Below are 17,579 nucleotides of genomic sequence, written 5' to 3' on the forward strand. Positions count from 1 at the left end.
GCGGCGGCGGCGGCGGCGCGGCAGTGTCGGCGCGACGCCGGCCCGCGAGCGACGCCGCGCAGCACCCTCATGTCGCTGTTTTTCAAGTTCAGGAACAACGTGAGTACCGCCCGCGGCCGCTCGCCGCACGCGGCCGCGCCGCCGCCGCCGCCGCCGCCGGCCGGCGCGGCTCGCACCCCGAGCCCCGACACGCCCACATCTGTTTACCCGCGCTCCACCACCATATTTATTTAATTAGAGGAGCTTAACATGTCCTCGTCAAGCTAACAGGAAGAGTTGCCTAAGTAGTCCCTCGTTGCGAGGTCTCGCAGCCGCAGCCGCCGCCGCCGGGGCCGGCGGTGTCGATGGTCGCGGCGGCGTGGCTCGACTCCGATCTTGATCACTTAATTCATTTTTTAGAACGAACTTCTTGGCAAAAGTTTATTTTCGTATTAATTATATTCTTAGATAGTCAGCATAAGCAGACCAGACGTAATTTTGGCTCTACCTATAGGTATATATGTTGTTACTCCTTGCCACTAATCATATCATAGCGAGTTGAGATAAGACACACTCGACTCATCACAAAGGACCCCGGGTCGGTCCGAAACATATTAAGCTTACAAACCTCAACACACTTAGATAGGTACGTGAGTTAAATACCTTACCATAATAGTAATAAGTAATTAATAGTTTCCTCCAGGCAAAGAATTATTCTTGTTTTATTGCATTACAAATACTGACTCCGTTAGCAAGTTAGAGTTTTCCGAGTCGGGCAAAACCTGAGACAGTCCTTAGATAGATATATCTCTAATCTCCTTAGCAAGAGTAGACATCAGACAGACACAATTGTCTGATGTCGTGGAGGTCGGCCCGTAGCTCGCCTAGCTCGGGCTCGGCCTCGGCGCGGCGCGGGGCTCGCGGCTCCTCGGCCGGGCTGCTCGCTGCTCGCTGCGATAGGACGAGACGCCGCCGCTGTATTATGAATACTCTTATGATATGAGCGGCTACCATTCATTCGCTATTAAGTACTTAAGTGTTAGGACATTTTTAATTTGTGCGAGTCGTGAAGCTCTAGTCCAAGTATCATTAAATTTATGTGCTCGTGAGCTAATGCTATACGCTACATCATTCATTACGAGCATAGTATTTCATACTATCTCCTCCATAGACTTCTTCAGTTCTTTGTCAGCAACTCGCAGGTTAGTGCCGTTGTCTGAATAGATAAATCGAGGCCAGCCGCGTCTAAACGCCATTCTACGAAGAGCCATTATTAGTGCGTCTGAAGTAGTGCACTGTGAATGCACTATTTCGATTTTGATTCTTCTGGCTGGCCATGTGCCTACCTACTCGTACGTATGTTTGTATGTGTACGGAGAGCATCGTGCCGGCAGCGGCCGCCGGCGCCGCCCGCCGCCCGCCGCCCCAGTCGTCGCCCCGATCGTCGGCCCGTCCGTCCCGGCGCCCGGGCCCGACCGAAGCTATTTCCCCGAATCCGGGAGCTCTTTCTACACGTGGGACAAATATTCAATACAATATAAGTACTTACTTATTATAATACATTAAGTACATCGACCATTAACTACCTATTCGTTAACTCGTTAAAACTCGTAGAGGTAGAGGTTAAACTAAGCTGTGATAGTTTAGATAAGTGTGTCCCTAGGTTTTCCTTTTTAATTCCAATACTCACCAAGTCGCAGCATAACGAAAATGACGCTCGATCTTTGACGCAAATCTACATTGAACTTTATTACATTAATTATAGATAAATGATTAGGCTTGCCATAAACATTATACGTCATAATTACGCAGTCTTTTTTTCAAAGTGCTTATAGTTAAAAACATTTACAGGAGGTTTGACCTCTTTTTTGTTTTAAAATATTACTTAATAAGTTTCCACGAAAATTATGGTTGTATTTTAAACAACGGGAAATAATTTAGAAAAAATAGTCTTATCAATGTCCTAATTTTTTTATGTTTGCATGAATTGTGTTCATTATGAATATTTAATCCATGTTTTAAACAAGTTTTTGTATACCTTGTATTTTTACAATCTACAAAGTAGTCAGGGATAATCGAACTTGACACGTAACTGACTTTTGTGCAAAATTTAAGTTATTGTGGGAAAAAATGATAAATCAATAAGGGTATTTACCACAATTTGGCTGATAATACAAGCAACTTAAAAACAAAAAGATATATTCTAATTTGATTACAAAATTGCTGCACAATTTTGGTCTTTTTTTAAATAAATTTCACTTCAAGTACGACTCAAACATTTTTTAGAAAAATTCGATAAAAAAAACTATCACGCATTGGACTAAGGCATAAGAATGCAACTTAACTCGTTTTTTCTAAGTAGCTAAGAGTAAATTAAAAAATAGTTACTTTTTACTCCCTAAGGATTTAAATGATGCGTTTTAGTCCCGCTACGTGAGGCTATATATTGACATAACTAGGTGTATCTACTTTTAGAGCATTTGAGAAGTGAAATGTTTATTTTTGTGGCGAAAATTTAAGTAGGTACCTAATATAGAAATAGTAGATTGTTCAACAAGGGACTTTAACAAGCCATAATGACACGAGATGATTACATATGATGATATTTTGATTATTATTGGCTATAGTTCGAATGTCATTATGGTTGTTTAGACTCGCGTTAAAACACTAGTTTTCACTTTGAATGCGAGGAAAAAAACAACGTTCTATACAAAATTACAATATTACTTTTTAAAAACGTACGCTCAATACGACTAATGGACATCTGTTCAAAATTCAAATAGCAAAAAAAAACAAGTTTTTTTTTTGTAGCGACGCTTTAAATTCTTGCATACCTACCTATTTATTTAGCCAACATATTCAAACTTGAAACTATGTATTTTAAAACTAATTGGACTATGCATAATAAAATGAATTCATCCTTAATATAATAAGTGTAGATTCGTAATCATTCATTGTGTTTCACGAAATCAAATCGTCGACCAGAGATATGCAGAGACTAAACTAACATTTTAAGAGCATGAGAAGTGAAAATAAATTTACATAAGTAATAGAAAGAATTAGCCAGCATAAAATATTGTAGAAAACGTAATTTTTAACAGAACTTATTTTGTGGCTACCACAATTCCTACGTCACTATTTGTCATTCGGCACTATTTGGCAGTCGGATAAACCCACTGTGAGACCTAGCCATCTTTTTCTAGTTAAGTATCTAAATAGTACATTTTTTATCGAGGGACTAAAATAAGCCAATAGGTATATACCCGAGGTGATTAGCCACCCGAGCTTTTGATTAAGCTTTTAGATTTATCCGAGGGTTTGTATTGACTTTTTGTCTCGTGGTGTACTTTATTTTTCGTAATTTTAAGCCTTAGATATTTTTAATTTTCGGATTTATGAAGAATTGGTATAGTCATATTTAGGGGCTGTTTCACCATCCATTGATTAGTGTTAACTGTCGGTTAAATGTGATGCCCTCTCCGTCTATTCGAACAAAACAAATAGAGACGGCATCACACCTAACCGCCAGTTAACACTAATCAATGGATGGTGAAACAGCCCCTAAGAGTTTTAAAACATTCGGAATTACAAAAATCGGTATTTTGAAGTTCGTGATTCCGACTTTCGGAATTTAGTTTTTCGTATTTATGTAGTGTACACCATAATTTTCGCTATCACTTGACGACATTGTGAGAATAATCAATTTATTTTAATCGTTTACAATTTACGCTCTACAACAATATCAGTTTTCGCGGTATTTTTTTCCAACCAGACACAGATATAACAAAATTGCATCGGTGAAAAGCTCCATACCACGTCCATACACAAATGGAAAAATAGAATGGCGCCACCTTCTATGCGGAAAAAGCATAGCACTAAGACCACGTAGACTAAGAACGTAACATTTTCGGCTTGAAAATGGTCCACAGTCCACACACAATCTTATTTTTTACAAGTAACTGGCTGTTTGAGTTTATCTAAGTCATTCTCTGTACTATTACTTATTCTGTGGTCATTCGAAGTAAATTAAAAAAGAATTACTTTTACTCCCTAGGGACTAAAGTACTCACTTTAAGAAAGGCTATATTGACCTACTTTTAGAGCATGAGAGAGGTGAAATAAATATTTTTGACTACGTTTTGACTTGTGGCCGCCGGCTCCGTAGCTCTGCTATCAGCTGACTGTGAGTGAGTGAGGCCGCCCGCCGCCATGTTGCCCCGCACGCCGCGTCACGTCAAGTCTCACTCGACTCGACTGACGGACGACACCCTCCCGCCCTCGCGTCGCGACCCGCCGTCCCGCACGAGCACGACGCACGCGCGGCGCGCGGCTCAGTTGAAGCTCCCGCGTGCTGTGACTAGTACGTGTGTCGTCGCGTTGTGCTCTCCGTTCGCAGTGAATAAGCCTCTTGCTAGTAAACAGTCCTAGTGTTGTCAGGGAGGGTGTGTCTCGCGGGGTGGTCGGGGCTGCTACGACGCCGGGCGCCGGGCTGCGGGCGGGCGCGGAGGCTCCGCGCGCGCCGGGAGCACTGACCGCGGACTCCTCGGCCTCGGTACGGGTACGGGATGAGATGAGCGCGACACATCGCGCGTGACGCGGAGGCCTCCTCCGCTCATTTGAATACCGACTAACGGTACTTCTAATCAACGAACTTGCAAATTACCTAATCCATGTGGAACAATCTGTAGATTTTGTCTGTCTTCCCCTGCTTCATAATCATAATACACCTACTTGTTTAGTTGCAATTTTCCAAACCAAAACAGATGCCTAATAGGTAGGCCCGTTTCTTCTTGACATTAAATGACTATGCAATGGATAGAGAGATGTCATGTTTATCCTAGCGTTTGCGTGTGTGCGATGCACAAGCAGTCAGTGGTCGTACGTAAGGTCCCCTGGCCGGGCCCGCCGCGCCGGCCGCAAGCATTGCCGTCGCCGTGTAGGGTCCCTCCTTTTTGCCTAAAGGTGATTAATCAGATTACGGCTTATCTAATTAGCGCAAGGTGCCTACGTAATAAGATATCGTTAACCCAATAAGGTTTTTCCCTAAGTTTTTGCAACATACTTATTCAAAAAGTTATTGCCGTTTAGTAGTTCTGAACTAATCAAGTATTTTTTTAGTCGCTAATGGACCTACCATTAGCGACTATTACAGGTGTAAATAATAGGTTCGTAATTGTTTATTTATCGTTTAGCTATCACGCAAGTGATTAGGTGTGAATGTGACACTATTACTTATTCTGTGGTGTGACGCAGCCGCAGCAGCAGCAGGAACATTAACCGGCCGGGCCCGGGCCGGCTGGCCGTTGGCCTGCAGTGCAGGGCTACCTAGAAACTCGGTCCCTCTGACACTTAGGGGCTGTTTCACCATCCATTGATTAGTGTTAACTGACGGTTAAATGTGATGCTGTCTCCGTCTATTCGAACAAAACAAATAGAGACGGCAACACATTTAACCGTCAATAAAATAAAAAATAATGTGATTGTATGTTTTCAATAACTTTAATACAATAGGTACATGTAATATAATTAATATAATATAATGTTATTTTTGACATTGTCACAACATTGTTAATTATTATGAAACTGACATAGCATATTTTTCCTTGTATTTAAATTTTTTGACATATGATATTTGATAGCTATTGCAACTGTTAATATTGGGTAATTTTGTAACACTACCAAAATAAAAACATAAATATTGTACACCATGCATGTGGTAGATTACATTACGGTCATGTTCTGAATTATCAATATAAGAAACTATATTTTGTACCCGTTATCACAATAAATATATTATGATTATGATTATGGTTAACACTAATTAATGGATGGTGAAACAGCCCCTTATAATATTTCATACGAGAGCGAGAGGGACCGTACGACACGAACTTCGAGTTTCGAGTTTCGTAGTAGCCCTGCTGGCCTGTTAGTCCGATTCGCATTAGCGTTCCTGCGTCCGACCACAATCATCTTCGTACTTCTCTTGGTAGAGCAAAGTAAAGCTCTAAAATAGTTGTACACTTAGTGTAAGTTTTCGGTTGCAAAATACGTATCTATCGTGTTCGCGTTAAAATCTCAATTTGTATGGAAACACGAACATCGCAAACGTTCCGCTAGAGGCGCTGCAGGGCTACTACGAAACTCGACACTCGAAGTTCGGATCGTACCGTCCCTCTCGCTCTCGTATTAAATAAGGTGTCAGAGGGACCACACCACACCGAACTTCGAGTTTCGAGTTTCGTAGTAGCCCTGCAGCGCCTCTAGCGGAACTACGAGAGCGAGAGGGACGGTACGATACGAACTTCGATTTTCGAACTTCGGAGTAGGCTCTGCAGACTCTGACACTTATACTATTTAATACGAGAGCGAAAGGGACAGTAGCACCGGTAGCACGACACGACCTTCGAGTTTCGAGTTTCGTAGTAGCCCTGCTGTACGTGTTTCGTGTTTCCATACACATTGAGGTTTTAACGCGAACGCGATCGAGACGCATTTTGTAACCGAAAACTTACACTAAGGGTAAGGTCGCACTGAACGCCGAGCTGAGTGCGCATCGGCAGTGAGCGCCGCACGTGGGACTGATTACAAGCAGCCACGGCCACGGTGACTCCGATACCGATAGTGATAAGATAACGAGGGGCGCGCGCGGAAAGCCACTGATTCTGACAACTACCGAAAATCAAAATCAACGCTTGTGTACCTGTTTGACTAAATTACATAGTCTGATTTATTCTATCGGTAAGTTAGGTGCGAGGTGCGACGACGAGCGCAGCGAGGAGCGTGTTAGGTTAGTCAGGTTCAGCTGTGACCAAAACAATAATAAAATTCCACTGTATTATGATAACTTACTTTACAGCTTTAGATAGATGTTTAAAGATCTTTTAACGATTCATGAAATTTTACGTAAAAAAATGGACTTCTTTTATTACTTTGCCCAATAGGGGATAGACATTATTATATAATGCCCGGGCAATGTAATTAATTGAATAGTTTTTGTCAAATTGCTATCTCGGTCAACAACATATATATATATTTTTAAACTTGTGTAGGCTTTCAAATGAAAGAACCCCATAACTAGTTCAAAATAATTATGTACAGTGTCTGAAAAACTAATATTAAAGACCAGAACCACAGAATATATAATAGTACTGGCATACAGAATGGACACGCTCCGCCCCGCACCGGTTCGAGTTACCCCACCCTTCAAGCGCAGATTGTAGGAAAACCGTAGGAAAGCAGTCGGGCGCGCAACGCGATGTATGTCGGCCGCACCGTCGCACGGCACTAAGTTCGGGAGCAATAACTTTGCGAAATGGTGATATACTGTGCATTGTATGGGTGTTTGTCAACAGCCAAAGATAAGAAAAGCAGTTTTTTTCGATTTCCGAAGGACGAAAAAAGGTAGGTAAGGTACCTAACCAACTTTAATTAGCAACATGTACAATGTAGGTACCTGGGGAAAAACCAATACCTAGGTTTAAAAGTTTGTACCTATAATGTATAAATAGACGTCTTATATTAGCCGGTAGGTATTTGTAAAAATGATTTATTAATTATTTCCTATCAATAGATCAATATCTTATCTACAATCACTATACTAATTATATAACAAATTGTCTTTACAAAATAAACTAGGTATACACTCATTCACTTGTTTTTAAACACTTAATTTAGACAAACGATACCTAAGTACTTTCCGCAGCTATCTCTTTCTATGCCGCTATACAGTCGGGCAGTCGCGAGTCGCGACTCACATGATCTTGAAATTGAGGTTCCTACCCTGCCTACTTCCTTTTCTTAATAATAATGCTTTCTAAAAGTATCGCGATTAATACGACATGAAATAACTAATTAGGTACCGAATAATTAGTTCAAGTTTGTAGTCATATATTTATTGTAATGTAAAATAATAATGCTTAAATACATAGACAGACACATTTTAAGTAGGTTTAAATAAAATATATGATTAACGATTACATTTATTTACACATTAAGCCATACCTACATACCCTATAGTACTAGGGTTTTGCGATAGTCAGCCCTGTGTGTCTTACGCACACATTGACGCGTGTACAGACGTCGTCGTGCCTATGTAGATTCCAGAACGCGTATTTTGTATGGCGTGTCCGCCCTGTGCCAGAACGCTTCTGCTGGTAGAAAATACTTCCCTGTTTTTTTTTTCGATAGTAGGCCATGGATAGGCTTCATAATATTATACATACATATTACATGTGTTACGTGCTAGGTCCATAATATTGAAGTTTAGGTTTAAGCACTTTAAAACAAAGCACGAGGACTGATCATATGGAATATTTTATAAACATTGGAATTGTGGAATATTTTGTTCGTCACTGACTGACCTTCTTCGTATGTATACCGAATATAATATATGTATATAAATTGTTAAATGAATGGTGTTGTGAACCTATTGATAAATGAACCGCGGCCTGCTCACAGCATGCTGCCGTGCTGTCCTCACCCTTCTCCGTCGTTGATAGCTCGCTTGATATCGTATTTTTATTGAATATCGGACATTAGCATTAGCGGGCACAAGGTCGCCTGCACCTTCACGTCAGCATCGCACGCGATGACGCGACCCCGCGCACGGGCTGGCTCTGGCTGCCCCGGCATGCGGCATGCGGCATGCGGCGTGCGGCACACCGCGAGCCTATTTTCCCGACTATAACATCGGACACGACATCCGCCGCGCGGCGTATCCCCTTTAATGCCCCTGATTTTTCGGTTTCGGTTTGCCAAACTCACCGGGCCGTGTGTCTATGTATCAATTAAATCGCATAACCTTCCCTTGTGTGCTAAGTGGCTGATTAGTGATTGGCTGCTTTTATTGCTTATTTTCACCAATTCTGGTTACCTTACCTCTCAGTTTGTTTATGCGCCCTGGACTTCCCCTGACGGCGTGCGAGATTACATTACAGTCCTCTTGTCAGTACCTCCTTTCAGTTGTGCTGTGCCATTAGCATACACAACAATAGTAGGTACAAAGGCGGCAGTCAGTAAGTGCTCCAACGTCCTAACCTAACCCCGGAGCAGCCGGGACCGGGAGTCGGGCCGGGCGCCGCTCCGCGCTCGTCACGCGCCGCCGCCGGCCGCCGGCCAGCATCGCCGCAACACGCTGCATAACCATAACATAACCTACTCGACTATTGTTCTCTTAAATCGAGCACAGGTATTACGTGCTCATGTATTATGCATGGCGCTCGGTTCCGTTCCCACACGCCCGGCCGCGGTCGCGATCACACGGCGGCTCGCGTTGGGACCTCTGGTACGTTTCGTAAAGCCGCGTATCCACTAGAGGCAGCCTCGGGCCGAGCGGCTGCCTCGCTCCGAAGCCGCACAAGTGGAGACGCTGCCAAAGGCACGGCTCAGACTGAGGCTCCTTTGAGCACGGCCAAAAAACCGACAAAATATGGCTCGGTTCGTAGGTAGTGGCCGACCTGAGGCTGCTCTAATGGATACGCGGCTTAAGAACAACGACTCGCCCTCGACCAGTGCAGAAACACGAACAACGCAAACTTCCGCTAGAGGCGCTGTTCGTGTTTGCATACAAATTGAGATGTTAATGCGAACGCGATCGAGACGTATTTTGTAACCGAAAACTTACACTAAGGGCACAGCCAAGCTGTCAAGCCAAGTAAAAAAATCTCTGAAATTTCACCTGTTCTCACGCTCACGCTCACGCCTTATAATCTGTCCATCTCTATTACTGTTGACAATGTTTAGGTGGGTATGAGATGCGTGCATAATAATATGTGGTATTGCAGCCAGTGCAGGGCATGGAGACAAAATATTAAATTTCCGAACTTTTGCTGCATCGGTGTTAGCATATTATTATTAAGAGTATTTCAATTATCAGGCAGGCAGTTGGAAGCAACTCATAGGTGTGCCTGTATCTCGCTGTTTCTTGGTCAAGTATTTTTTTGTCCTGCTAAGCTAATGTGTTGGTTGTTGGTCTATCTTCGAACTATAAGTACCTGTGTATAGTAAAACACATGTATTAACCCGTAACCCTAATTGCTCCCGCTTCGATAAAAAATTGTCTGGGACGGGTCGACCAGGGGTGGCGAAAAAAAGGGTTGTTGAGAGCAACGGCGCAAAGGGCATCTCGACAAAAGGAAGCTTTCAGACGCCAGGCGCCGGCGCGCCGCCGTCTGGGCCTCTGGGGGGTGCGGGCTCCATGTCGAGAAATGCTTTTTTGTTCTAACGGCGCTCTAAACACTTGAACTACTATTTGTGCAGTTCAACTTTTTACAAACACCACCCCTGTTTTACCTGACTACCCGAAGGGGGGTAACGTTATTTTAATTTTATAACATGCGTATAAAATTACCCACGTAAATCGTCTTATTTAGAAGTTTTAATTAGATTTTTTTTCTTTAGCTCTTCCAGTTCAACCGTTTCACCCGATACATTTTTGAATGTGGCTGAAACCATAAAAAGGTTGCGTAGAAACGATGCGGTAACCCGAGGAACGTCGTTTATACTTAGCGTTCACCGTCCATAGCTATAGTTACATCTACTGAGTGGCTACGACCACTACCGGTACCGGCTTGTGCTGTCCAACAAACGACTGCGTGATGGGAACACGCTTCGACGTTTGCGTGTCCGATGATCAATACGTTTGTCACTTTAATACTTAATCCACCTTTGATTGCTACTTATGTACATCCACCTTACCGACACCGTACGTAACGTAGGTACTTATGTATGTACACGCGTTTGCCCTTCGTACGTTTGGGCAACACAAGCAGTTAAATATGAAAATTTTCACTCTCAAGTACCAACATACAATTTCGTTGTCACGATTTGTCGCAGACATTTCACTCTGACTGAATACATGGTCGCGTGAAGAGCTGCAAAGCTCCGATCTAGCAACACCGTATGAGTCGGCAACCTTTTGTATGACACTAAAATATTGTAATCAAATTATATTATGGCACGGAGCGCCGCAACATTACGTCTAAAGATCGCAGATCGCTCGCCGGCTGCGCCGCCGCCGACCCCCTGTAGGGCTACTACGAAATTCGAAGATCGAAGTTCGTATCGTAGTAGCCCTACTGTACCACTAGCATGAGTTTACAGCGACCGTACTCGATAGCGACGGCGTAAATTATTTGTAGGGGCGGCGCTGTATAATTCTCCATACTCTACCCCTAGTGTAAGTTTTCGGTTACAAAATACGCCTCGGATCGCGTTCCCGTTAAAATCTCAATTTGTATGGAAACACGAATATCGCAAACGTTCCGCTAGAGGCGCTGTTCGTGTTTCCATACAAATTGAGATTTTAACGCGAACGCGATCGAGACGTATTTTGTAACCGAAAACTTACACTAAGGGCACTGATCGCGCGCTCTACCTTTTACGTCACTTACGTGCGCTTACATCATACAACAGTGAAGTGCAGAAGTTAGCAAATTCATAAAAATAATATCGAGTGTACGTGCAGTGCAGACAGTGCTGCAGATTTAGGTCAATCGATATGAAATTAAGCTTTAAAGGCAAATAAGTGATTCGTGAACGGCTAACCTGACGTTGCCTAAATATTTACATTCGCTTCTAGGTAATTTTTACATGCTCGTAAAGTTTACATATTCAGTTCATTTCCGCGGCAGAGGGCAAGGAAGGGGAAACTAGTAAACACGTCACTTCTCGCGCTCGCGCTTCTGCCTCTGCCATTCGCATCGCACGCAACTTAGTATAGTAGCGCGCGCTGGACGCTGGTAGAAGTAGGGCTGATTGTAAACGAGGCATGGCATATTTTATTATCACGTCGTGGGCATGTTTTTGAAGCGATGTAGCTGAAATATCAGTTTTCTTAGAATTTAGTCACACTGACGTCATGCCGGCTCCTGCGGCGCCGTGTATTTTAAATATAGCCGCCGCGGCGCGCGCAGACACATTGCCTATTGCATAGGTGCTTTGTTCATCCATTTTGATTGAACATTTAACCCTTTGACCATTATTTTTTTAAAGCAATGAATCGAGAACTTAGGGTTAAGTACTTAGGCACTATATATAGGGTGTCCCAAGACCATGTCACAAGTAGGGAAAGTATCTTAAATAGTCTAGATAGTTAGACAATGTAATGAAAGGAGACTTCATTTTGATTTTGGAAACATTTTAAACTGCATTAAAATATTTTTTAATAATCGTCTGTATAAACCGAGAATCGAACCCGCGAAATGTTATAAAAAAACACCTGTAATTTTACGACATGAAAAGGTAAGGCTCATTCGATCGCACCTCGTGAGTTTTTCGAAATTCATGTGCGGAATTACATTTGAAATTTACCACGAGCTTTGCGGTGAAGGAAAACATCGTGAGGAAACATGCACAAACCTGCGAAGCAATTCAATGGTGCGTGTGAAGTTCCCAATCCGCACTGGGCCCTCTTGGGCCAAGCCCTCTTGTTCTGAGAGGAGGCCTGTGCCCAGCAGTGGGACGTATATAGGCTGGGATGATGATCTGGGAGTGCGATATGTATATTTTGAGTTGAACCACTGTTGATCTGGGAGGGCGATATGTATATTTTGAGTTGAACACTGTTGATCTGGGAGGGCGATATGTATATTTTGAGTTGAACCACTGTTGATCTGGGAGGGCGATATGTATATTTTGAGTTGAACCACTGTTGATCTGGGAGGGCGATATGTATATTTTGAGTTGAACCACTGTTGATCTGGGAGGGCGATGTGTATATTTTGAGTTGAACCACTGTTATGCCAGTACTATTATATATTCTGTGCCACTGTTGATCTGGGAGGGCGATATGTATATTTTGCGTTGAACCACTGTTGATCTGGGAGGGCGATATGTATATTTTGAGTTGAACCACTGTTATGCCAGTACTATTATATATTCTGTGCCACTGTTGATCTGGGAGTGCGATATGTATATTTTGAGTTGAACCACTGTTGATCTGGGAGTGCGATATGTATATTTTGAGTTGAACCACTGTTGATCTGGGAGGGCGATATGTATATTTTGAGTTGAACCACTGTTATGCCAGTACTATTATATATTCTGTGCCACTGTTGATTTGGGAGGGCGATATGTATTTTTGCGTTGAAACTGTTGATCTGGGAGTGCGATATGTATATTTTGAGTTGAACCACTGTTGATCTGGGAGGGCGATATGTATATTTTGAGTTGAACCACTGTTATGCCAGTACTATTATATATTCTGTGCCACTGTTGATCTGGGAGGGCGATATGTATATTTTGAGTTGAACCACTGTTGATCTGGGAGTGCGATATGTATATTTTGAGTTGAACCACTGTTGATCTGGGAGTGCGATATGTATATTTTGAGTTGAACCACTGTTGATCTGGGAGGGCGATATGTATATTTTGAGTTGAACCACTGTTGATCTGGGAGGGCGATATGTATATTTTGAGTTGAACCACTGTTGATCTGGGAGTGCGATATGTATATTTTGAGTTGAACCACTGTTGATCTGGGAGGGCGATATGTATATTTTGAGTTGAACCACTGTTGATCTGGGAGGGCGATATGTATATTTTTAAAACTTGTTATGCCATTCTGTGTTGTGGATGAATAAATTTATTTCTATTATATTCTATTCTATACATCACTATGGTTTACATTTTGTTGAGTAGGTACCTAGACAATTTTTAATAGACTAATAATAAAGTAGGTACTAGGTACGTAATAGTTATTAATTTTACCTTTCAGCAGGAAGTTGAAAAAATGACAATGTTGGTTTTATCAGCGTTGAATTTAGGCACCCGTAAACACTGCAGTGCAGTAGGGACACACACGTTCTCGTGACGCCGCCATTATTAAATAAAATAAAATATTACAGTAGGTATGTACCTAGTTACTTAGTACCGAGCGTTTATAGCCACGTTACGTTACGTTAGTGGCCGCGTAAGACGCTTCGCTTCGCTGAGTGCGTGCGTCGATTCGGGCGCTCTAGTAATGAAGTCGAAACTGTGTGTTGCATTGCAGAGAGGCGCGGGTGGCGGCGGCGCGGGCGCAGCGCCGTGCGCCGTGCAAGTGATGGACGGCGGCGTGGCCGCGCCGCGCCGCGCGCCGGTGACGGACGGGGGAGCGCCGGCGGCGGCGCCACGCCACGCGCCGCCGCCGCCGCCGCCGCCCGACCGCTCGCCGGCGCGCGCCGGCCTGCACGTCAACTTCAGCGACAAGGGCGAGGTACGTGCTGTACCCTTAGTTTAAGTTTAAAAAACTGTTTAAATAACATCAATTTCAACAAAATTAGGTCTTGTCAGCCTCTTAAGTACATGATACGTCTCGATCGTGTTCGCGTTAAAATCTCAATTTATATGGAAACACGAACAGCGCCACTAGCGGAACATTTGCGATGTTCGTGTTTCCATACAAATTGAAATATTAACGTGAACACGATCGAGACGTATCATGTACTTAAGAGGCTGACAAGACCTAATTTTGTTGAAATTGATGTTATTTAAACAGTTATTTAAACTTACACTAAGGGTGACTAAGGGCACTATACTGACGACACCGCACCGACACATCCTATGCTATGTATGTCAAGGACTGCTACCTCAAAAATGGATATTACACGAAATTGTATAAACGAGACCATCCATATTATACTCCTGCTAACTTGCACATACTTATAGATTTTTGATGCATTTCTAGTTACTTCTCTACTGATAAGGTTTCGAAGGTTTCGAAACAGTCGAGCGGCAAACAATTTTTGTATGTACGCTAGGGCTAGGGTTGATCGGGTTGATCGAACCGATACCACGGATGCCACAGAATAACTTAATAGAATAGTACAAGTACCTACTTACTGCTCGTTGGCGTGGCGTACATAGTACATTACATACCTGTGCCCTTAGCGTAAGTTTTCGGTTACAAAATACGTCTATATCGCGTTCGCGTTAAAATCTCAATTTGTATGGAAACACGAACTGCGCCTCTAGCGGAACGTTTGCGATGTTCGTGTTTCCATACAAATTGAGATTTTACGCGAACGCGATCGAGACGTATTTTGTAACCGAAAAATTACACTAGGGGTACTGTTCTTTGCAACGTGGAGCGACCCGAACGTGCGCGTTGACTTAATAAATATTTCTATGGGATGTAGACCGCGATGTCGATTATCTTCAATTAAGTATGTCGATTACATTACCTGAATGATCATTGTAACGTCAAACCCTTTTCGACCGTTTCTAAATCTCATAAAGGATTCAAAATTTATGTTCCGATGTGCGTGCAGGTGAAGGAGCGGCGTGAGAAATTCCTGACGGCGAAATATGGAAGCCACCAGATGGCGCTCATCCGCAAGCGGCTCGCCGTCGAGATGTGGCTCTACGACGAGCTGCAGAAACTGTATGACGTGCCGGTGAGTAGCGGGGGAGAGGGGGGGATTCGAACAAAACGCTACCTACGCGTTACAATGATGTCTTGATTGTCTTGTTGCTGACCTAGCTCGTGCATTGCATTGCAGAAGGAGGCGGCGGGTGGCGGCGGGGGCGGGGGCGGGGGAGGGGGAGGGGGAGCGGCGCCCGCGCAGGAGGTGGAGGTGGACGTGGACGAGCTGCTGGACATGGACTCGGACGAGCTGCGCCGCGCGCACCTCGCGGTCAGTATCCCCCCCCCCCCAAGCATGTACACGCATCACTCTTGTATTCTTGATCGTTGTATAACTGTACAGTCTAGTTCATAAACTTTTGAGCAAAAATTTGATCGAAAATATCTGAACACGTTTTTACGCCGTTAACGTCGTGTTCAAATATTTTTGATCAAATTTCGCACCTTTGCGACAAAACTGTGACATCCGTACCCTTAGTGTAAGTTTTCGGTTATAAAATACGTCTCGATCGCGTTCGCGTTAAAATCTCAATTTGTATGGAAACAAGAACATCGCAAACGTTCCGCTAGAGGCGCTGTTCGTGTTTCCATACAAAATGAGATTTTAACGCGAACGCGATCGAGACTTATTTTGTAACCGAAAACTTACATTAAGGGTACTGGTAATATCGCAACTTTGGCATAACATCTGCCTGCAGAGATCTCTACTGTAGCCTCTCCCCACAAAAAATATACAGTTCAAAATAAACCCACAAAAAATAATAAATAAACAACGTTTTTGTCGCAAAGAAGCGATTTTGCTCACAAGGTCAAGCCAACAGAAGAAGCAACAGAACTGGCGAGCAGCACCGCACCTCCCCTCATACCAATACTGATGGAAAACACTAATACCTAAATTTCAACCTGCATGTACCGAAAATGACATTTTTTTTGTATTAGGTTGGGCAAATGCTCCAGAAGCTAAGTATATGCGAAAAAGAAACAACTTTAATATTTCTAAAACTAAACGCAGCGCTATCGGTCTACCGCTACACCACAGACCACAGGGCTCACGCCACGGCCGGCCGGCGTTGCGCAGCGACACTTGCTGTTTTAAATTGTAATGCATGAAACTTAGATAATTAAAGACAGTAAGATCGGCGTAAAAACACAACACAATCCTAAATTCCTAATGTACCTACCTCTTTTGTTGCAGACATTACTAGCGGATGCCAAAAAACCCCAAAAAGATGTACATGTGAGTAACCTATATTAATTAATCCGAATAATGTGATTTGAAATGTGGTCATTCTAATTCTAATTTTTGTCGTTTGTTTCAGAAATTCATCAACGAATTGCTAGATAAAGCGAAAACTCTCTAGAATAAGTGACATGGAACCAAATCTCATCTCGCGAAGCGGCCGCCGGCGCCGCGCGCCGCGACCCGCGACGGCTCTAATCTAACGATACGATAATTAGTAGATAAGCATTTTATTTACTCCAGCTGATCGGTGTAGATACTAGACTACATGTTTAGTTTAAGCGTGTCGCCAAAAAGATGACGCTTCGCTGAGGAGCCCCGGCTCGCCCGTGCCCGCAGCCGCAGCCGCAGTGGAGCCCCGGCTCGCCGGCGAACGAAAGTGCAATAAACATATCAACCGGCGCGCGCGCGCGTCGCCCGCCGCCGCGCGCTCGGGCTGCGTATTATTACTTACCTCTAGTGCTGTCTGTAGTGGTGAGCTGAGTTCTTGCTATTGTGTCCTTGTATTGTTAATAATATTTTGTAAAGTGTGCGAGCGCCGCATCGGCGGGCCCGCCGGCCCTCAGTGCTCCGCCGCCCGCGCCGCCCCCGGAGGCCCGGCTTCTGGTCGCCGCGCCGCGCCGCGCTCGTTGTCGCTGATAAATAGACTTTTGTAATAAATCGATTTATTAGAAGGTGGCAGTTTATTTACCTACTTTTTACAAATCTCCCTATTAGGGTTCCGTAGTCAACCGGGAACCCTATAGTTTCGCCATGTCTGTCCGTTCGCGGCTAAGCTCAGAGACCGGTAGTACCTATTAGAAAGCTGTAATTTGGTCTGAATATACATATCAGCAACGCCGACAGTGGTAAGATAAAAAAGTTGTAGGGTACCACCTCCCATAGACGTAAAGTGGGGGTGTTTTTTTTTTCTCGACTAACCCTATAGCGTGAGGTATCGTTGGATACTTTGGATAGGTCTTTTAAAGCCATTGGGGGGCTAAAGTGCATGTTTTCATTAAAATCGAGCGTGTCCCC

At 43.6% G+C, this 17,579-nt stretch overlaps 1 protein-coding gene across 3 annotated transcripts; it reads left to right on the plus strand.

The window, feature by feature from the left end:
* The first annotated feature begins 20 nt into the window (after positions 1–20).
* Positions 21–17,236, plus strand: LOC141431802 (protein phosphatase 1 regulatory subunit 14B). Of its 3 annotated transcripts, none has more exons than XM_074092996.1 (6): positions 21–99; positions 13,970–14,173; positions 15,228–15,353; positions 15,459–15,593; positions 16,518–16,559; positions 16,642–17,236. In XM_074092996.1, exons 1-6 carry the CDS (start codon positions 70–72, stop codon positions 16,681–16,683), a joined length of 579 nt encoding a protein of 192 aa, XP_073949097.1. In that variant the 5' UTR covers positions 21–69; the 3' UTR covers positions 16,684–17,236. The 3 variants fall into 3 exon arrangements, with proteins under 3 accessions (XP_073949097.1, XP_073949099.1, XP_073949098.1); XM_074092998.1 differs by lacking the exon at positions 21–99 and adding an exon at positions 4,245–4,537; XM_074092997.1 differs by lacking the exon at positions 21–99 and adding an exon at positions 4,245–4,531.
* The last annotated feature ends 343 nt before the right edge of the window (positions 17,237–17,579 follow it).

This window comes from Choristoneura fumiferana, chromosome 10, assembly GCF_025370935.1.
Source record: "Choristoneura fumiferana chromosome 10, NRCan_CFum_1, whole genome shotgun sequence".
In the NCBI taxonomy this organism is placed as follows: Eukaryota; Metazoa; Arthropoda; class Insecta; order Lepidoptera; family Tortricidae; genus Choristoneura; species Choristoneura fumiferana.